The 18,390-nt window shown below is 57.5% G+C and overlaps 1 protein-coding gene across 1 annotated transcript; it reads left to right on the top strand.

The window, feature by feature from the left end:
* The first annotated feature begins 666 nt into the window (after window positions 1–666).
* Window positions 667–13,449, top strand: AARS2 (alanyl-tRNA synthetase 2, mitochondrial). The gene is made up of 22 exons (XM_045866965.3): window positions 667–979; window positions 1,786–1,977; window positions 2,507–2,652; window positions 2,873–3,040; window positions 3,799–3,943; window positions 6,354–6,499; window positions 6,723–6,831; window positions 7,189–7,227; window positions 7,328–7,439; window positions 7,915–8,048; window positions 8,487–8,631; window positions 8,872–9,044; window positions 9,171–9,284; window positions 9,374–9,514; window positions 10,152–10,289; window positions 10,415–10,524; window positions 10,679–10,787; window positions 11,068–11,190; window positions 11,442–11,552; window positions 12,098–12,181; window positions 12,296–12,406; window positions 12,798–13,449. The coding sequence occupies exons 1-22, from the start codon at window positions 737–739 to the stop codon at window positions 12,960–12,962; spliced, it is 2,958 nt and encodes a 985-aa protein (XP_045722921.1). The 5' UTR covers window positions 667–736; the 3' UTR covers window positions 12,963–13,449.
* The last annotated feature ends 4,941 nt before the right edge of the window (window positions 13,450–18,390 follow it).

The raw sequence follows: 18,390 nt of genomic DNA, 5'->3' as shown, positions 1-18,390 counted from the left end.
TGTGACTAATATATCCCTTAAGGGCCTAAAACAATGCCTGGCACTAGTAGGCTCTAAATGAATATCTGTGTGTTTTGGGGTTTTTTTGAAGATTTTATTTATTTGGGCGCCTGGGTGGCTCAGTCGTCAAGCGTCTGCCTTCAGCTCAGGTCATGATCCGGCGGTCCTAGGTCCTAGGATCGAGGCCCGCATCGGGCTCCCTGCTGCGAGGGAAGCCTGCTTCTCCCTCTCCCACCCCCCTGCTTGTGTTCCGTCTCTATCAAATAAATAAAATCTTTTTGTTTTGTTTAAATCCTTTTGTTTTGTTTTTAAAGATTTATTTGACAGAGAGAGACACAGCGAGAGAGGGAACACAAGCAGGGGGAGTGGGAGAGGGAGAAGCAGGCCTCCCTCTGAGCAGGGAGCCCGATGTGGGGCTTGATCCCAGGACTCTGGGATCATGACCTGAGCCGAAGGCAGACGCTTGACGACTGAGCCACCCAGGCGCCCCCTAAGTGAATATTTGTTTAATGATGAAAGAATTAAGGGCCTACTACGTGCCAGGCAGCTGTGCTAGGCCAGCTGGCCTGCTCCTGCTGAAGTCCCCTCTTCCCGCTCACTCTACCGGGACGATAAAGGCTGTCTTCAGTCCTCCTACCGCCAGGGTCCGCTGTAGGAAGCGCGCGGCTGCCTCTTCACGTCACCTTCTATCCCCGCGGTGCCCTTTGACCCCGTGAAGTCACTGCCCCGAGTTAAGATGGCGGTATCGATGGCAGCTGCCGCCGGGCGACTGAGGCGGGCCATTCGAAGGTCGCCCCCCTGGGGGAGCCCCAGCCGTCGGCCTCTCTCATCGGAGCCCCCTCCAGCCCAGGCCACGGCCGTGCGCGACGCCTTCCTGAACTTCTTTCGGGACCGCCATGGCCACCGGCTAGTGCCGTCCGCTTCCGTGCGGCCCCGCGGCGACCCCAGTTTGCTTTTCGTCAATGCGGGCATGAACCAGGTGGGGGCTGAACCACCCAGATCGGGGGCGGAGTTTATGATTTTTTTGCCGGGAGAAAGGCGCCGCGGGATTGGGCAAAAGAAGCGAGGGGCGGAGCTCATGGCCTCTGGGGAAAGGGCAGTTCGTGGTTAGGCCAAGTGTTTGCGGGCACAAGTGCAGGCTTGGGGAAAGCTGCACTTGGGAACTTAAGGGTTTGGATTGAGTTTTAGGTCCAGGAATGGAGGGTGTGGAGTTTTATGGGGGCAGAGTGGTGGAGGAAGTCTGACTTCATTTATTCATGCTTTAAATAAAGATAACTAATTGATTAAATAAATGTTTATTGACCACTTAGTATGTGCTACACTGTGTTCTCTAAGCTTTTGACTTTGAGCACCACTTACCCTCTAGATTTGTCTTCATCTGTAAAATGGGCGAGGAGGGGGGACTAGATTAACCTTAGAGGCTGTTAAATGCTGACTTTGTGAGACATGCCCTGTGGTCTCGGATTTATACCAGAGGTTATTGAGTGTGGTTTGAAGAGGCTGAAATGGAGGATGAAGCCATTCAGTGCCCTGTTTCCAGCCACCAACACATTCCTCCTCCTTTTACCTTGCCTAGTTTACTAGCAGAGGGTCTCTGTTTCATGATTTATTTACCCCTCGTCTGCTCCACACACACCAGAGATAGGTGCCCCCAGGCTCCCAGATTGCCCCGTTGGCCATGCACGGCACTCTCAGGGGCACAGTCAGCCTTCAGTCTGAACACCCCACTCCCCACCTCTCCCTTCTACTGAGGGAATGAGAACTGGGACCTTCATGTGTTTCCAGTTCAAGCCAATCTTCCTGGGCACTGTGAATCCACGAAGCGAGATGGCAGGCTTCCGACGGGTGGCCAACAGCCAGAAATGTGTGAGGGCTGGAGGACGCCACAGTGACCTGGAGGATGTGGGCCGAGACCTTTCCCATCATACCTTCTTCGAGATGCTCGGCAACTGGGCTTTTGGGGGTGAATATTTTAAGGTGAGTCTCCAGGAAGCCCTGGAGTTCGGAAAGGGTCAGTGGTCCACCAAGAAGGGGCTCAAGATTAGTCCTGTCTCCATTCCTACTGTCTGCATAGACAGGACTCATACTGGACACAGAGGTGAAGTGCTAGGTGAACAGGTATGGCAGGAATGTGTTTCACTTCCCTAGTTGGATTGTAAGCTCCTTGAGGGCCAGGACTGTGCTTCTTGCCTAATGGCTAATCAGTAATTGTATGAATAAATGGGCAGGCAGAAATACTAAAATGCAGGAGTTAGCAATCAGCCCAGGTTAGGGTGGAAACACAATTTCATGGAGAGGATGGGACTTGAAAGAAAGGATTTAGAAGAGGGGGAGGAGAAAAAAAAAACTCAAGCAGAAATGGTAATGGTTTGTTCTGGAAACGAGGTGGGCAGTGGAATTTTGTCTTAAGTTGAGGGCTGAAACTCGTGTGGTTTGATTGGTGCTTCAGTGGGGCCCTCTTCTCACCCATTTTCCTCCTCCCACCCCATGTGGGTTTCCCCTGCAGGAGGAGGCTTGCAGCATGGCCTGGGAACTCCTGACTCAGGTCTATGGGATCCCTCAGGACAGGCTCTGGGTCTCCTACTTTGGTGGTGACCCCAAGGCAGGATTGGACCCAGACCTGGAGAGCAGGGACATCTGGCTCCACTTAGGGTAAGTCTGCCTCAGCCCATTATGTCCATTTCTGGAGGGCAAGAGGACTGGCAAATAGAGAGTACCAGCATCAGTCCTCAGAATCTCGGCGTATCCTAGGAGACTGGGGTCAGCCCTGTTTCCGCTCTGGCTGAGCTTGATGGAGAAGCTCTCATGGCCGAGAGGGTTCTGGCTCCCAGGCTTGTCTATCTCCCTACCGCTCGCCTGGCTTTCTCCTCAGGGTGCCTGCCAGCCATGTGCTTTCCTTTGGACCCCAAGAGAACTTCTGGGAGATGGGGGACGCTGGCCCTTGTGGGCCCTGTACCGAGATCCACTATGACCTCGCTGGTAGGGTGGGAGCCCCCCAGCTGGTGGAGCTTTGGAATCTGGTCTTCATTCAACACAACAGGTAATAGGGTGCTAAAGCAGGAGGAAAATCCCTGGCCAGAAGTGGAGAAGGTAGCAGTCAGGAGACTTTGATCCATTTCTTATAAAAAACAAACACTTAAATGGTGTTTACTGTGTGCCAGGCACATTTCTAAATACTTTTCACATAATAACTGATTTAACCCTAGTCTGTGCTCTTAACAGTTTGTATTTATTTACTTATTTAGAGAGTGTGAGGGCACACAGGAGCGGGGGGGTGGGGGGGACGGTACAGAGGGAGAGAGAGAGAATCCCAAGCAGACCCCATGCTCAGCACGGAACCCAGTGCACGGCCTGATAACACGACCCCGACATCATGCCCGGAGCCGAAACCGAGAGTCAGATGCCCAACTGACTATGCTCATAACAGTTTAAACTAGTCACTGCTGCTCTCAGGCCTTTGCTCTTTTATCACATGATGTAGCTGAGCTTCATGATCTCTGAGATTTTCTTCCAGCCTTGACCTGTCTTTTTCTCAGGGCAAAGAATTCTGTCCCAGAAAGGGGATGTGTGGGTCCAGACAAGGGCCCAAGCAGGGGTGAGGGTGGAGCTCACCCTTTATGAGAAAGTACATAGAGGAATCAAGGCCATCACTGTCTGCCTTTGGTGGGGAGGGGTGGATACTGCCTTCTGGTTCCTCCCACTGTCAGCCCCCTCCTCATTCCTCCACTTGCACTTGGGCATCTGCCTCACCCCTGTAATCCTGTGTGGGGCCTCACCTTGCACACCTTCCCTGGCCAGAGAGGCAGATGGAAGCCTGCAGCCCCTGCCCCAGCAGCACGTGGACACAGGAATGGGCCTGGAAAGGCTGGTGGCTGTGCTGCAGGGCGCACGCTCCACCTACGACACTGACCTCTTCTCCCCGCTGCTCAATGCCATACACCAGGTGAGCCTGCCTCTTCCCTTCCAGAAGCTATTGCTTTCCTTTTTTTTTTTTAATTTTTTTTTTAAGATTTTTTTATTTATTTGTGAGAGAGAGAATGAGAGACAGAGAGCCGAGAGGGAAGAGGGTCAGAGGGAGAAGCAGACCCCCCGCTGAGCAGGGAGCCCGATGCGGGACTCGATCCCGGGACTCCAGGATCATGACCTGAGCCGAAGGCAGCCGCTTAACTAACTGAACCACCCAGGCGCCCCTATTGCTTTCCATTTTTGTTGAGAATTCTGCATGTTCCTGCATGTGGAAACAGTGACCAACCAAGGATACCAGGGTCAAACACGAGGCTAGGGTTCATGTTTATTACCTGATATTGCCCTAACTCCTTTCTTCCTATTGTAGCCTAAGAGATAAATAATAAGTAAATGTATTAAAGAACAAGATGGCAGATTTGAACAAGATTGCAGATTGTGACCAGGCAGTAAACATAGGTGATAGTAACTAGGAGAGGGGGTGGGTACAGAGGAATCTTAGACCAAGTGGTTAGGGAAGGCTTACCAAGCAGATGATCTCTGAGCTGGAACCTGAAAGAGGAGGAGCCAGGCACAGGAAGCTCATTCCAGGTAGAGGGGACAGCAGATACCAAGGCCCTGAGGCAGGAAAGGAACACAAAGGTAAAGAAGAATCACATGGGATGTAGCTGGAGAATGTGTCCCGGAGAGTTTGCTGTGTAACAAACCACCAAACACTTTGTAGTTTAAATAACAACGAGTTATTTAGCGTATGAGTCTGTGGGCTAGCAATGTTGGCTGAGCTTTGTTGGGTCATTCTTTTGCTTTTCTTGAGTTCATTCATACATCTGTAGTCAGCTGCTAGGCAGTTCTACTTCTGAGGATCGGCTGGCTGGCTGGCTGGCTGGGTCGCTGGCTGGGTCACTGGGAGTGACCAGGCTGTGTCAAGCAGCAGGCTAGCGGGGGCTTGTTCACATCACATCATAGCTCAGCAAGGTTCTAAGAAGGAGAGCAGAAGCACACGAGGCCTCTCGAGGCCCAGGCTCAGAGCAGTGTCATCTCCGCCTCATTCTGTTGGCCAAAGCAAGTCACAAGGCTAGCCCACATTCAGGGGGTGGAGAAATAGATTCTATCCCTGGATGGGAAGGAGCTGTGGTCACGTTGTAAAGTGGCATGCACACAGAAAAGGAAAGGATTGTGGCCATTTTTGCAAACAGTCTACCATACAAAGGAAGGCAGAAGTTAACCTTGTGGGGCCTTGAAGTCCAAAGTGGGGCTTTTCTAAGTGTGGTGAGAAGTGTTCTGAGATGGGCAGGGCCATGATCTGATTGACACTTTAAAAAAAAATTTTTTTTTTAAGATTTTATTTATTTGCGAGAGAGAGAATGAGGGACAGAGAGCATGAGAGGGAGGAGGCCTTGCTGAGCTATGATGTGAAGCAGACTCCCTGCTGAGCAGAGAGCCTGACGTGGGACTCGATCCCGGGACTCCAGGATCATGACCTGAGCCGAAGGCAGTCGCTTAACCAACTGAGCCACCCAGGCGCCCTGATTGACACTTTTAAAGGCCACTCTTGTTACTCTGTGGAGGATGGGCTGGAGGGAGACCTGAGAAGACACTAAGAAACCAGCTGGGAGGCTATTTCATCCAGGGAAGAGACAACAGGGCCTGGCTTAGACTGGTAGCTGTGGAGGTGGAGAAGAGTAATTGATCTGAAAGACCTCACAGACAGAGGAACAGAAGGCCCCATTGATGGATAGGATGGGGAAAGGAAATAAAAGTCAAGGCCTGCTCCAGACTCGAGCAGTATGGTGAGTGGCAGGACTGTTCAGAGGGAGGGGGAAGCTCGGGGAAGAGACAGGTGTGGAGCTCTAGGTGTGGAGCTGGATGAACCGGGCTGTGCTTTGGAGCACTTACATGTAGGCACAGCTTACACCCTCCCCCCCCCCCCCGCCCCCCATAGAGGCTGGAGGAGTGGGTGTGGGCAGCGGAGAGCGCCTGGGGTCAGATGGGCCAGCCTCAGATCTCAGATCTGCTCCGATGTGTTGCGTGCCCTTGTGGCACTCAGCTAGCTCCTCTGGGCCTCCATTTCCTTTTAAAAGCAAGGCTAGTAATACCTCCCAGAGCAGGATGTTTTGGATATTAGACAACGCATCCTTCAAGCACCCTCCCCATTCTGATAGCAGAAATTCAGTGCGTGATCACAGCCGCGATCATGGTTAATGCTGAATGTGGCCCCAGGAGGGCAGGGCCTGGCTCCCTTTCATGTTGGAAGCTTCTCCAGCTAGGACGGTCCAGATGTGGTCGGCTTTAGGGGTGAGGACAGATGCTCTAGGGCTGATGAAGAGCACCCCACCTGGGCCATGTCAGGCAGGGCCAGCAGCCATGTCTCCTTGTCTCCCACTTGCCAGGGATGCGGGGCACCCCCTTACTTGGGCCGGGTAGGAGCAGCAGACGAGGGGCGCACAGACATGGCATACCGTGTGGTGGCCGATCACATCCGCACGCTCAGTGTCTGCATCGCTGATGGCGTCTACCCTGGAATGTCGGGCGCCCCGTGAGTCTGGAAGGGCTACAGAGGGAGGCAGGGGCTGCTGGGGGGTTGCAGGGGAGAGGAAGGAAGGGGATGGAGAGGTGGGTTGGGTTGAGGTGGCAGGAGGAGTGGGAAAAGGGCAAGGGCTCTGGGATGAGAGCACACACCCTGGACCTTGCCCTCCCCACTCTCCATACTGCTGACCAAGGGTGGCTGGGGGTTCATAGCTGGCCTCTGAACCCCCTAGGCTGGTTCTTCGTCGGATCCTCCGTCGAGCTGTGCGGTTCTCTACAGAGGTGTTGCGGGCACCGCCTGGCTTCCTAGGCAGCCTGGTGCCTATAGTGGTGGAGACCCTGGTGAGGGCAGAGCTAACTCTTCTGGGCATCCCTGGGTGCTCGGGAAGCTTGCAGCTGAGCCCAGATAGTGCCCCCAGCCTAGGTTCCCCATCCTAAATGTCCAGCCCAGGTCCTGTGGGGCTGAGAAAACTGGGATTGCGTACAAGAAGCGGGGAGCCCTCAGGAGGTCTCCTTGCCTGGGCGGCTGAGCCTTTGAGTTTGGGACCCCCTTCTGCCTGTATTCCCTATTTGGGTCCATTCCCCTTCCATTGGCCTGAGCTGAGCTCCCAAGGCAGGTGTCCTCAGGGAGGCCCAGGGCGGGGAGGTGCAGAGTGGGTAGGTTGCCTTTCACACTTCTCAGCCCTCTACCTCCCTCAGGGGGACGCTTATCCAGAACTACAGAAGAACTCAGCCCAGGTACTGGCTTCAGATGGGGAGGGAGGAGCCGACGAGACAGGTGGAGAGCGGCTGTCCTTTGGAGGAGGCCTAGCTCCAGTCCTGCCCTGCCCCTGTTCAGATAACCAACCTGGTGTCAGAGGATGAGGCAGCCTTCCTGGCCTCCCTGCAGCGGGGTCGGCGGATCATCGATCGGACCCTGAGGCGCCTGGGGCCTTCTGAACTGTTCCCTGGTAAGTGAGGTGCCTAGCCAAGGTGTGAGGGCCTCACTTAGGTGAGCCAGGCAGGCCTGTGCCTGGCATCCACACCCTCCTCCCCCCATGTCCCTCTCCCTGCACTGTCTCCAGCACCCAGACCTCTCTGTAGCTGGATACCACCCTGCTTCTCCCCACTTCCCCACTGCCCAGCTGGCCCTGCCTCCAGTCCCTGCTTCCCAAGGCTGGCTTCATGCCTAGAATGAGCTTCCCTTCGCCTCTGAAATGACAGATGACAAAGGAGTACCCTGGGCTATCCCCAGCTCTGGCCTTAGAGCCTGAAGCCTGACCCCTCTCCTGGACCCACCCGATGTAGGGAGGGGACACTTGTGCTTGGCACCCGGTGGCTTCTGTATGCTTAGAAAAGCCCTGGCCCTTATTTCTCCCTCATTCCTTCCCCTTCGGTCTATCCTGCCCCTCCCTCCTGAACACCCTTTGTCTTCCTTCCTCAAAGCTGAAGTGGCCTGGTCCTTATCACTGTCTGGGAACCTGGGGCTCCCCCTGGACCTGCTAGAGTTGATGCTGGAGGAGAAAGGGGTGCAGCTGGACTCGGCTGGGCTGGCGCGGCTGGCCCAGGAGGAGGCCCAGGTACAGGCTGGGGCACCCCTGCCCAGGGTTGTGTTGGGACAACCCCGTCCCCAGCCCTGAGTTCCTGGGGAAGGAGCTGCAGCTATTAAGGGCAACAGGAGGCTGAGGTAGGGTCTGTCCCCTCGGCCTGGAGAGAACACTAGTGCAGTGGGCTAAGCCAGAGCAGAAGGGGAGAGGCCAGCGCAGCGTCCTAGAGAGGGGACCTCCAAGGGCAGCAGTGGGTGAGGGGTGGGAGGGAGGCCTGATCCCGAGACCCTGCCTGTTGGGTGGTTCACCGGCCAGCCCAGGGTCTCTAGCAGCCAGCCAAGCCCCGACGGCTTATTCCTGAGGGGAGTGCAGGGTCCACACAGCTGTGTGGCCCGGACAGGGCTCTGGGGAGGCTCAGGTCCCATTGCACCGTCCGCGTGCCCCTTCCATGCGCACGCGCCCATCCCGCAGCACAGGTCACGGCAGGCCGAGCCCGTTCAGGAGCAGGGACTGCAGCTGAACGTCCACGCACTGGGGGAGCTGCAGCGCCGAGGGGTGCCTCCAACTGACGACAGTCCCAAGTACAGCTACTCCCTGCGACCCAGCGGGGGTTATGGTGAGAGGCTGGACCGAGGCTGGTGGCCACAGGTGTACGTGGGGCTGATAGGGAGGGATGTCTGCCATGGGCGCTCCCAGCCCTGAGCATTCCCTGGGGTAGCCCCCAGGGGTCGCTGTGGCGCCTGAAAGGGCCCCGTCCTCCCCAGCCCCGTGCCTGCAGGCTTCAAGGAAGGCTCAGACCCACACCCCGGGCCCCACGGCCCTGCCTAGCACTGATAACCATGCTTCTCCCTGGCAGAGTTCGGCACCTGTGAGGCCCAGGTGCTCCAGCTGTATGCAGAGGACGGGACAGCCGTGGCCTCCGTGGGGAAGGGCCAGCGCTGTGGCCTCCTCTTGGACAAAACCAACTTCTATGCTGAACAGGGGGGTCAGGCTTCAGACCGAGGCTACCTGGTGCGGGTGGGCCAGGAGGTGAGCCTCCCCCCACACACACAATTTCTGCCCATGGCAGGCCTGAGCTGGGAAGGGAGCCAAGGGGAGGGAAAAGCTACAACCGTCACTCCAGTGCCTTGGGGCCCCCCCCCCGCCCTTCCCCAGGATGTGCTGTTCCCAGTGGCCCGGGCCCAGGTCTGTGGAGGTTTCATCCTACACGAGGCCGTGGCCCCTGAGGGCCTGAAGGTGGGGGACCAGGTGCAGCTACACGTGGATGAGGTAAGGACCGCACCCCTGATACTCGGGATGTCCTGCTGCCTCTGGGCTCTCCCCACGCCCCAGGTTCCTGGGTGACAACAGTGTTTCAGGCCTGGCGTCTAGGCTGTATGGAGAAGCACACGGCCACGCATCTGCTCAGCTGGGCGCTGCGGCAGGCCCTGGGCCCTGGCACGGAACAGCGAGGTTCCCATCTCAATCCCGAGCGCCTGCGCTTTGACGTGGCCACCCAGGTGAGCGGGGCACAGAGAGACTTCAAGTGAGGCGGCAGGCTTACAGAGAGGTGGTCAGGTGGCAGGGGGCTTTGGCCAGTCTGAGGACCCGGGCCCCCTGTCACTCAGTCACTGTGAGGCCATGGGGGGCGTCTTGCCCTCAGGCTCCTTGCGCACGGCGGGGCGGGGGGGGGGGGGGGCAGCCAGACAGTGTCCAGAGCCTTCCTTCCACCTCCAGCCACCCAGCTTCCTTGTTGCTGCTGTCACCCAAGCCTTATCTTGCTCCAACTGAGCTGCCCTCCCTTCCCTGCCGCCCTGGCTCCCTTTCCTCCTCACACATCGGGCTCCGTCCTTGCTCCCACATCCCCCTGTCCCGGGTTTCTCTTCCGTTGGGCCACCCCTTGTTGTGAGCTCCCTTGGTACAGAAGAGCATGTTCGTTTCTTCTAACTTTTAGTGCGTAATGAAAGGCCTGCAGTTGCCAGCAGGCCCCACTAAGGAAAAGAATTGTCTGCTCCACCAAGGTTGAGTGAGCACCGCTATGTGCTAGCCACTGTTTTAGCACCTGAGGGTAGTCCGTGAACAGACTGCTTCTTACCGCATCAGTTACAGGCATGGGGCTGACCTGTCAGTCTGTCCGTCTTCCCCCCACCCCACCAGGCTCCACTGACCCCCGAGCAGCTCCGGGCAGTGGAGGGCGCTGTGCAAGACGCCGTGAGGCAGGACGAGCCAGTGTACATGGAGGACGTGGCCCTGGCACGCACTGCCCGTGTCCCTGGCCTGCGCTCTCTGGATGAGGTGAGTTGGGGAGCCCCCCCCTTGGTGAAGATCATCTGCCCCCTGCCACACACCCACACACACACACACACACACGCACACCCCCCCACACACTGGTTAACAGACTTGTCCCCGTACACCCTCAGGTATACCCAGACCCTGTGCGGGTGGTGTCAGTGGGGGTGCCTGTGGCCCGTGCGCTGGACCCAGCCTCCCAGGCTGCACTGCAGACCTCTGTGGAGCTGTGCTGTGGGACGTGAGTCACTCCTGCCTGCCTGTCCTGACCCGGGGCCCCCGGATCCTCACCCTCCTTTGGTCTCTGGAGCCCCCAGCCCCTGGTTCGGAGCTTCGGCTGCTCTTTCCTATCCCAGTGTTCCCACTGACTTCCTTGTCCCTCCCTCTGCCCGCAGGCACCTGCTGCGCACAGGGGCTATAGGGGACCTGGTCATCGTTGGGGAGCGCCAGCTCACCAAGGGCACCACCCGCCTGCTGGCCGTCACTGGGGAGCAGGCCCAGCAGGTTGGCGTGCCAGCAGGGTCCGGGAGGCCGCTGGATGCGGGGGGCACACAGTTGACACTCTCAGGCTGGGCGACGCCAGCAGCAGAAGCAGTGTTCGCACGGGTGTGCGGATGGGGCCGTGCCAGCTGCTGGCCCCCGGCGTGATTATCTGCTGCCTTGATTGATCCTGATGGTTCAGTATTTCTAATTTGGCCCCGACTAGCAATAGGTTGAGAGCCCCTGTGCTGGGGAGGCGAAAGTAAGCCGAGCAGTCCCGAGCATCCTGTTCCATCCCCCGCAGGCCCGAGAGGTGGGCCAGAGCCTGGCCCAGGAGGTCGAAGCTGCCACAGAGCGGCTGAGTCGGGGCAGCCAGGATGTGGTGGCGGCTCAGAGACTCTCCAAGGACATGGGACGACTTACTGATGTGAGGGTCACCCCTACCGCGGAGCTGCTCCCCACCCTCTCCTGGTCCTCTTCCCTTCCCCGTGCCTCCCCAGACCCTTCCTGTCACTCCCTAGGCTTCCTGCTGGATTCCAGCTGGCCTCGACGTTTGTCTGCCCCGGGGTGTGTGTGTGTGTGTGTGTGTGTGTGTGTGTGTGTGTGTCTTCCCCCCCTCCCCTGGCCTCAGAGTCTGTGGCCCAGGGAAGGGCCCGGCTCATAGGCTTCTGGCGGTAGGCGGTGGACACGGCCGTGATGCCCCAGTGGCAGCGGCGGGAACTTCAGGCCGCACTGAAGGTGCTGCAGCGGCGTGCCAACACGGCTGCCCGGAAGCTGGAGCTGCGGCAGGTGAGAGGCGGCTCCGCAAGGGTCAGAGCCGCTGCAGCAGGCACGCTGAGAAGCCTCTGGGCCTCATATGGCCGGGGGGGGGGGCGGGGGGGCAGCTCCTCCCTCTCCCGCCAGCTGGGCACCATCAGCAGGCCATCCCCCCACTTCCCTCTCTGCCAAACTGTGCCTCTCCTTCACCTCCCAAGTCTGGCTCAGACTCTCCCTCCGGGAAGCCGACCGACTTGATTAGGCCCTTGAGCCCGCATTGCTCCTTGACTGCCGATCTGCCTTCCTCCCACCCCGTTTCGTCCATCTGGGCTCCAGCCTTAGGCCCTCATCTTCAGTGGCCTATTTGGGGGGGCCTGGAGCTGTGGCGAAAGGGAAGAGGTGGTGGGGGGAGAGGAAGGACACAGGCCATTCGAGGCAGAACCACTGGCACCTCTGCTCAAAGCCGAAGATCTTGGCTGGGGGCGGGAATTTCTGGATTGGGGCTCAGTGTGGAAGTGGGGGCCAGTTGCCTTCCCGCCTGATGCCCCTGCCGTCCTTCCTGCCCCCCCCCCCCCCAGGCTGCACAGAAAACCCAGGAGCTGCTGCAGCGGCACTCACAGGGGCCCCTGATTGTGGACACAGTTGCTGCCGAGTCCTTCTCAGTGAGCGCTGGGGCAGGGGGGTGGCCCCAGGGTCTGGGAGGAGGAGAGTCCTGAGCGGGAGGCAGCTGGGAATCCAGAGAGTGGCAGGGTCACCATCTGCCCTCCCTTGCGCAGGTGCTGGTAAAGGTGGTGCGGCAGCTGTGTGAGCGGGCGCCTGGCACCTCTGTGCTCCTCCTCAGCCCCCAGCCGCTGGGGCACGTACTGTGTGCCTGTCAGGTGACCCAGGTGAGGGACGGAGGAGAGCCGCCCATCCCGGTCTAGCTCTCTGGTTCCACGCCTTTGATTCCTCCGAGGCAGGGTAGAGGGTATCTATGGGGACACCCCAGAACGGGGATAGGGCCATCTCTTAGCCCTAACCACACCCCCCAACCAGAGAAGGCACCATGAGCTCCCCTAATTACCACCCCCCCCTCCAGGCCACACATCCCTTGCAAACAAGTAGCAGACATTCATTAACCTCCATCCACGTTCCCAGGCCAGTGCTCTCCCATCTCCTCCCTGATTCCCCTACCATGTGCCCAGCTAATCACCATGATGCCACTCTCGAGGGTAGGTGGAGTGGATGGTGGTGGGCAGGGCTGCCCTGCATCCCTGCCGCTTCTATTTCTGTCCCCAGAGTGCCACGCCAGCCTTCACAGCGGAGGCCTGGGCGTTGGCGGTATGCAGCCACATGGGGGGCAAGGCCTGGGGCTCTCAGGTGGTGGCCCAGGGCACCGGAACCACTGCTGACCTGGAAGCTGTCCTCAGTACGGCACGAGCCTATGCCCTCGACCAACTCTGATCCGGCTCATCCAGGGACTTGCGTAGACTAAACAGACAGCAGACGGACCCATGACAGGAGCCCTGAAGGAGCCAGCAGAACTTCCCCGGAGGCTGAAGCAAAGCACTGAAGTCTGGAGGCCAAGCAGCTAAGCCCAGGAGGGCTACCTTGGGCCAGGCCCCGTGCAGACACGAGATGGGGCTGTAGGAGGCGGAAGTGGACCCAGAGACATACTCCCCTGTCACTGGATGAATGTGGAGCCACGGACTGTCTTGGCTGTGATTGCTCATTAAAAAGTATTTCACTGAGGGACGCCTGGGAGGTTCAGTCAGTTAAACATCTGCCTTCAGCTCAGGTCATGATCCCAGGGTCCTGGGATTGAGCCCCGCATCAGGCTCCCTGCTCAGCAGAGAGCCTGCTTCTCCCTCTGCCTCTCCTTCTGCCTCTCTCCCTGCTTGTGCTCTCTCTCTCAGTCTGTGTCAAATAAATAAATTTTTTTCTTTAAAAAGAAAAAAAAAGTATTTCACCGAGGCTAGAAAGCTCCAGGAGGTCTTTTGCTTAAAAACGAGCAGCTTTCCCCACCCAGCATCCACATCAGAACCATCCTTCTCGCCCCTGGTGCTCAATGGGCTTTCCAAAGCCATCCTGTTCTCGGTACCCACCAGGGCCTCCCTGGCCACCAAGACCCAGAACTGCCCTATGAAAGTCATGACAACAGGGCAGATCCTCTCTGGTGCCACTTGTTTCAGTAACTGCAGCTTTTCATAAAGGCCCCGTCGATAAAATGAGCAACAGGTACTGGTCAGTTGCTGAGAATGTGGCAAGAACCAAAGGCCTACAACTTGCTGCACTTGTGGAGCTTGCTGCTAGTGGGGAAATACGCAATAAAGAGAAGGAAGTGGGTGTAAGGCAGGGATGAGGTCTGCAGAGAAACTGGGACAGGGATCAGGAGGGTGGGTGACTTTGTTGTTTCACGGGGAGGTGGCACCTGAGGGGAGGGTGTGAGCCACGAGGCTATCTGAGGGAGGAATGCCCCAGGCCAGGGCACAGCCAGGGCAGGGGCCCTGTGGGGAAGGTGAGCAGGCACAGGGAGCTGGGAGACTGGCAGGTGATGGGGTCTGGAGAGTGCAGGGGGCCAGAGGCTTAAAGTTGCACAGCACCTGCCCCAAACCTGAGCTGGAGCTAAAGCTGAGAAATGGCAGCTCAGAGTGGGAGGAAGCCGAGAGTCCAAGGGCAGCCCTCCTTCCCTACTAGAATGAATGTGCTCAGGACCCAGCCAGGCTCAGGACCTCCACCTCTGTTCCCAGATCTCCGTTGCTAGAGGAGGGAAAGGACCTCAGGGGAACCCATCTCCCAAGTCAAAGGCTCCCTGGTGAACACGTTCTGGGGCTGTTTAGTTAAAATTATAAGCGCAGAGCGTGGCTTCTGGCATGATTTCTCATTCTAATTGCACCGGTGAAAGGGCTTGCAAGGGGACTAGTCCCTGCCTGCATGGGATGCTGGGAATTCTGCAGGGCCGGACTGCTTGCTCAGCCCTGTGGGCTTGCAAAGCTGTACTTCCGGAGCTCGGCAACTGCCACAGTAGCCACATCTCAGCGGTGCTCACTGGAAGCCCAGCTCTTTATCGTGAACACCAGGGGGAAGAGTTGTGGCGGCGCCCCTGTTTTATGATGAGTTAAGCGAGCTTCTAAGATGTTAACTTAGACTTAACATACTAGTAATCGGGAGAGCTGAAAGTAAAGCTAAACTACCTCCATGTGAAACGTCCCACCACCCTGGTCGCCTCTCCCCTCCTGAAGGACAATTGTTCTTCCTAGCCAATCCCACCCCACCCCACCCCACCCCCCGCCGAAGTTGGTTGTTCAGGCCCATCAGGAGCACCACCCCCTGTCAGGGCTGAGGCAGGGAGGGGTGACATAACGCTTAGGGCTGTGTGAAGGAGCGCTGTGGAGACCTGAACCTTCCTGCCTGGTGCCTGACATCAGCCTTGTTTACATCCTGGAGAAAGGTGGAAGGTGCCACTCTGCACGGATGCTGCACCCCACAGCTCTCCTGCAAGGCCCGGGGTCAACAGCAGGCCTCAGAGGAGTTCCAGTAACCCCTGCAGGTGCCCGTCCATCTCCTCAGCTTCCAGAAGAAACTGCCGATGCTTTTCCTGGACCGTCTTTCCACTCGTCACCCTACACCCTCGTTTCCACACAAAGGTACCAAAAAGGAACAGCACTCCAGTCCAGGAGCCCTGCCCTGGCTCCCACTCCTCACCTTCCCCCCAGAAAAGCCCATCTATTCCTAAACATGTCCCTCAGAACCAGAGAGCACGCCCCCCACCCACCCCCAACCACCACCGCCGCAGAGTTCCTGATCCCCCACACCGCCGCGGAGACCCGGTGCACACGCGGATGTACTCGCGCACTTGCGCACCGGCCCTCGGCCCCGCCCCCTGGCGACGCGGGGCGTCCATAACGACCGGCGAGGCCGCGCGGGGGCCTGCAGGAAGGTGAGCGCTCCGGCACCTAGAGTGGGTGAGGTGAGCCCCGGAAGAGAGGACGCTCCACCCCGGGTCTCCCTGACTCCCCCTGCCCCCCACTCCTGCCCGGCTGAGGCTGGCTTGGCTCCTTGGCTCTGGGCCGGCCTGTCCCCACAGGAGGCCCCCCAGGCCCACCCACTTGAGGCGGAACTCTTGCCTTCTCCCCTAGCTACGGTCACTGTCTGCATACTGGCCCAGAGGCTTAGGGTCTGCGAGTAAAGGGATGCTGGGGGGGGGGGGGGGGCACCGTGAGAAGGAGAAAGGGGAAAGTGGGGCATGGGTAGGTCAGAGCTGTCCTGAGACTGGAGCCTCAGGCTTCTCAGAAAGGCTGACGCCCATGCCCAGCTCCTGCGAGCTGCAGTCCTTCCTGCAGGTCCAGAAGCTTCGGGACCTCCCTTCCACCCTCCCTCCCACAGCACGGCTGGTTTCCCTTGGTTACCAAGGCACAGCAAGGGCCTCTGCACCCCAGGCAGGTTGGAGGAGAGACTCGCTGGCCTTTGGAGCTGAGCTTCCCTGCTGGGTGTCTGAGCCCAAGGCTGGACTGAGGGGTGGGGAGCGAATACTCTGGAGTCCTATTAAAGACAACAGACCAAAGCGGTCAGGAGTTGGGAGGAGGGCCAGGCCCAGGGGTGTGATTAAGTTTGCTGCTGTCTCACTGGGGCCAATCACCAAGCAAGCTGGGCCGGGCTCTGTCGTTGAACTTTGTTGTCCCTCTTTTGTGATTTCACAAACTGGAAAGTTCCCGAATGGGAATTTGGGAGTGATATGGGCCGAGCTAGGGTCTGATAGGGGCATGAAAGAGATCAGGGGAAGTCAGACAAATGCCCGGGGCCCCTGAGGACATGCCCAGGGAGAGTTCTCCTTGGGGATCCTAAGGTGAAGGAGAAGCTGGCTGAGAAGGTAGGGGAAGCACAGTGGGAGAAGTGGGTGGAGGGTGGAACCCATCTAGCTGAGCCAGCCCCGAGAGTGGTGCCCAGGGGCACAGAGGTGCTTTGGCTCCTCAGCTAAGAGGAAGGGGGGGAGGGGGGAGATGAGGGCCAGAGATGTGATGAGCAGGAAGGGGAGAGTGTGCTCCCCCAGCCTCTTCAACTTTCCCATTCAGGCAGAGGGAGAAGCCTCTGCCCACAGTGGTTAGATTTAACTGGGGACTTGAGAAGTCTGAGATGTCCAAGAGGAGGGAATGTGCTAGATTCAGGCACTGAATCCCAGGTCTGTGAGGAACATCAAGGGCCCAATGCGAGCCATGGGCCAGGAGAGCGCAGCTCTGCAGGATGTTCTCTGGTCCCCAGAAGGCCTCGGGCTGAAGGATACAGGTGATGGCCCAATTCTGTGGAAGGACCCCGTGCTGGGCAGTGATTTAGGGACTGAGGGAGCCTGAGCTGTTTAGGCCAGCATCAAAAGGGTTACCCGGAGATGGCGAGAGCTCATGAGCTGGAGAAAGTGGGAGGCCCACTGGAAAAGTGCTGTGAACAACCAAGTCTGGACAATTTAGGAAGCAACCCCAACAGCTCATTATTTGCCTACGCTTTTGTGCACGGAAGTAATGGACGGATATCAGCTCAAACCTTAGCTTTCCCACTTACTAGCTATGTGATGCATACTTAGCAAGTTACTTAGGCTTTCTAAGCCTGTTTCCTCGTTTGTGCAATGGGGATAATAGTGTCATAATAGCAGTGATAGCCCTCAATAATAAATTTGAAGATTTAATAAACGTATGTAGGTGAGGCCTGTAACATCTCATCATAATATCTATCATATTTTGAATGCTGGCTCTGGGCCCAGCACTACATGAAACGTCTCACACACATCAGCACGGATAATCTTCGGAAGTAGGTACTATTCATTTCCATCCCCATTTTATAGATAAATAAATGGAGGCTTAGTGGGGGGTGAAATGACTTGCCCAAGGTCTCACAGATGCTCCGGGGCAGAGTGTAGATTGGCCCTCGGGCAGTGTAATTCCTGAGTCCTTGGCCAGCTGCAAAGGCTTTGACAGCCTAACATTCAATAAATCATAGCTGTTACATAGGCAAGGATCTGGTTCCCAGAACACTTGTCCAGCAGACACAAGCCATCAAAAATGAAGACAAGCTGGCCGAACTAGGGCATGTTGTCCTTTTATATTACCTGTGCTTGGGCACATAGAGAGCGGACTTTAACACCTAACCCTTTGAGTTAGGGCCTGAACGTGATTTCAGGACCCTGGACCCCGGTCCTAAGGACACAGAGTGGGGACCTGGTTGGGGGGAGGACTGGCCTTTCTACAGGGACTGTGGTCCTGTGTTGGGTTAGGGTTGATGCTGGAGACACAGCATGTGAAGCCCAACACACCCATGAAACAGGTGCCAGGAGGCAAAGGTCACAGGACATGTCCCCACTTTCCCCATCCTAGGGTAACTTGTGCCCTTAGGGACACCAGGTGGGGGCACAAAAGGCAGTCACTCCCCATGGCCCTGACCTTCTCTCTGGAATGTCAGAAAAGATTCCTGCCCCAGAGAAGGATCAGGGTCTTCAACTTGCTTCCAGTCTTCAAACTCTGGGGTTCTCTGTCTGCCCCATAGGTTCCCTAGGGAGACAAAGCTCCAAAAAGGAAGGTGGCTGCCATTTCTGGGGCTGTCCTCCTTGGGCCCTTGGGAGCTGTCAGGGTGCCCCTGGGCCCCTGGCTAATGGATACCTATCCATGCCTCAGGCTTCCGGGGAAGACAGTACCACCTGCTACCACCATCAGCTGCAGACTGGCGATGCTTGGGCCAGACTGAGGCCACCCCGGGAAGTAGGGGGAGTTATCACAGGGCCCCTGACTTGTGGGCCCTCCACATTCAGTGGTGTGTTTTCCTTGCCCCCTTCCTAACTGGGCTTGTTGAATCTGAAATTCATTCACACTCAGCTGTGGATGACTGAGAAGAAGGGAGATATAGATAT

Source organism: Mirounga angustirostris, unplaced genomic scaffold (assembly GCF_029215605.1).
Source record: "Mirounga angustirostris isolate CCGP_5_RB_7025 unplaced genomic scaffold, mMirAng1.0.hap1 SCAF_8, whole genome shotgun sequence".
Taxonomy (NCBI): domain Eukaryota; kingdom Metazoa; phylum Chordata; class Mammalia; order Carnivora; family Phocidae; genus Mirounga; species Mirounga angustirostris.
This window is presented reverse-complemented; position numbering and strand designations above follow the sequence as displayed.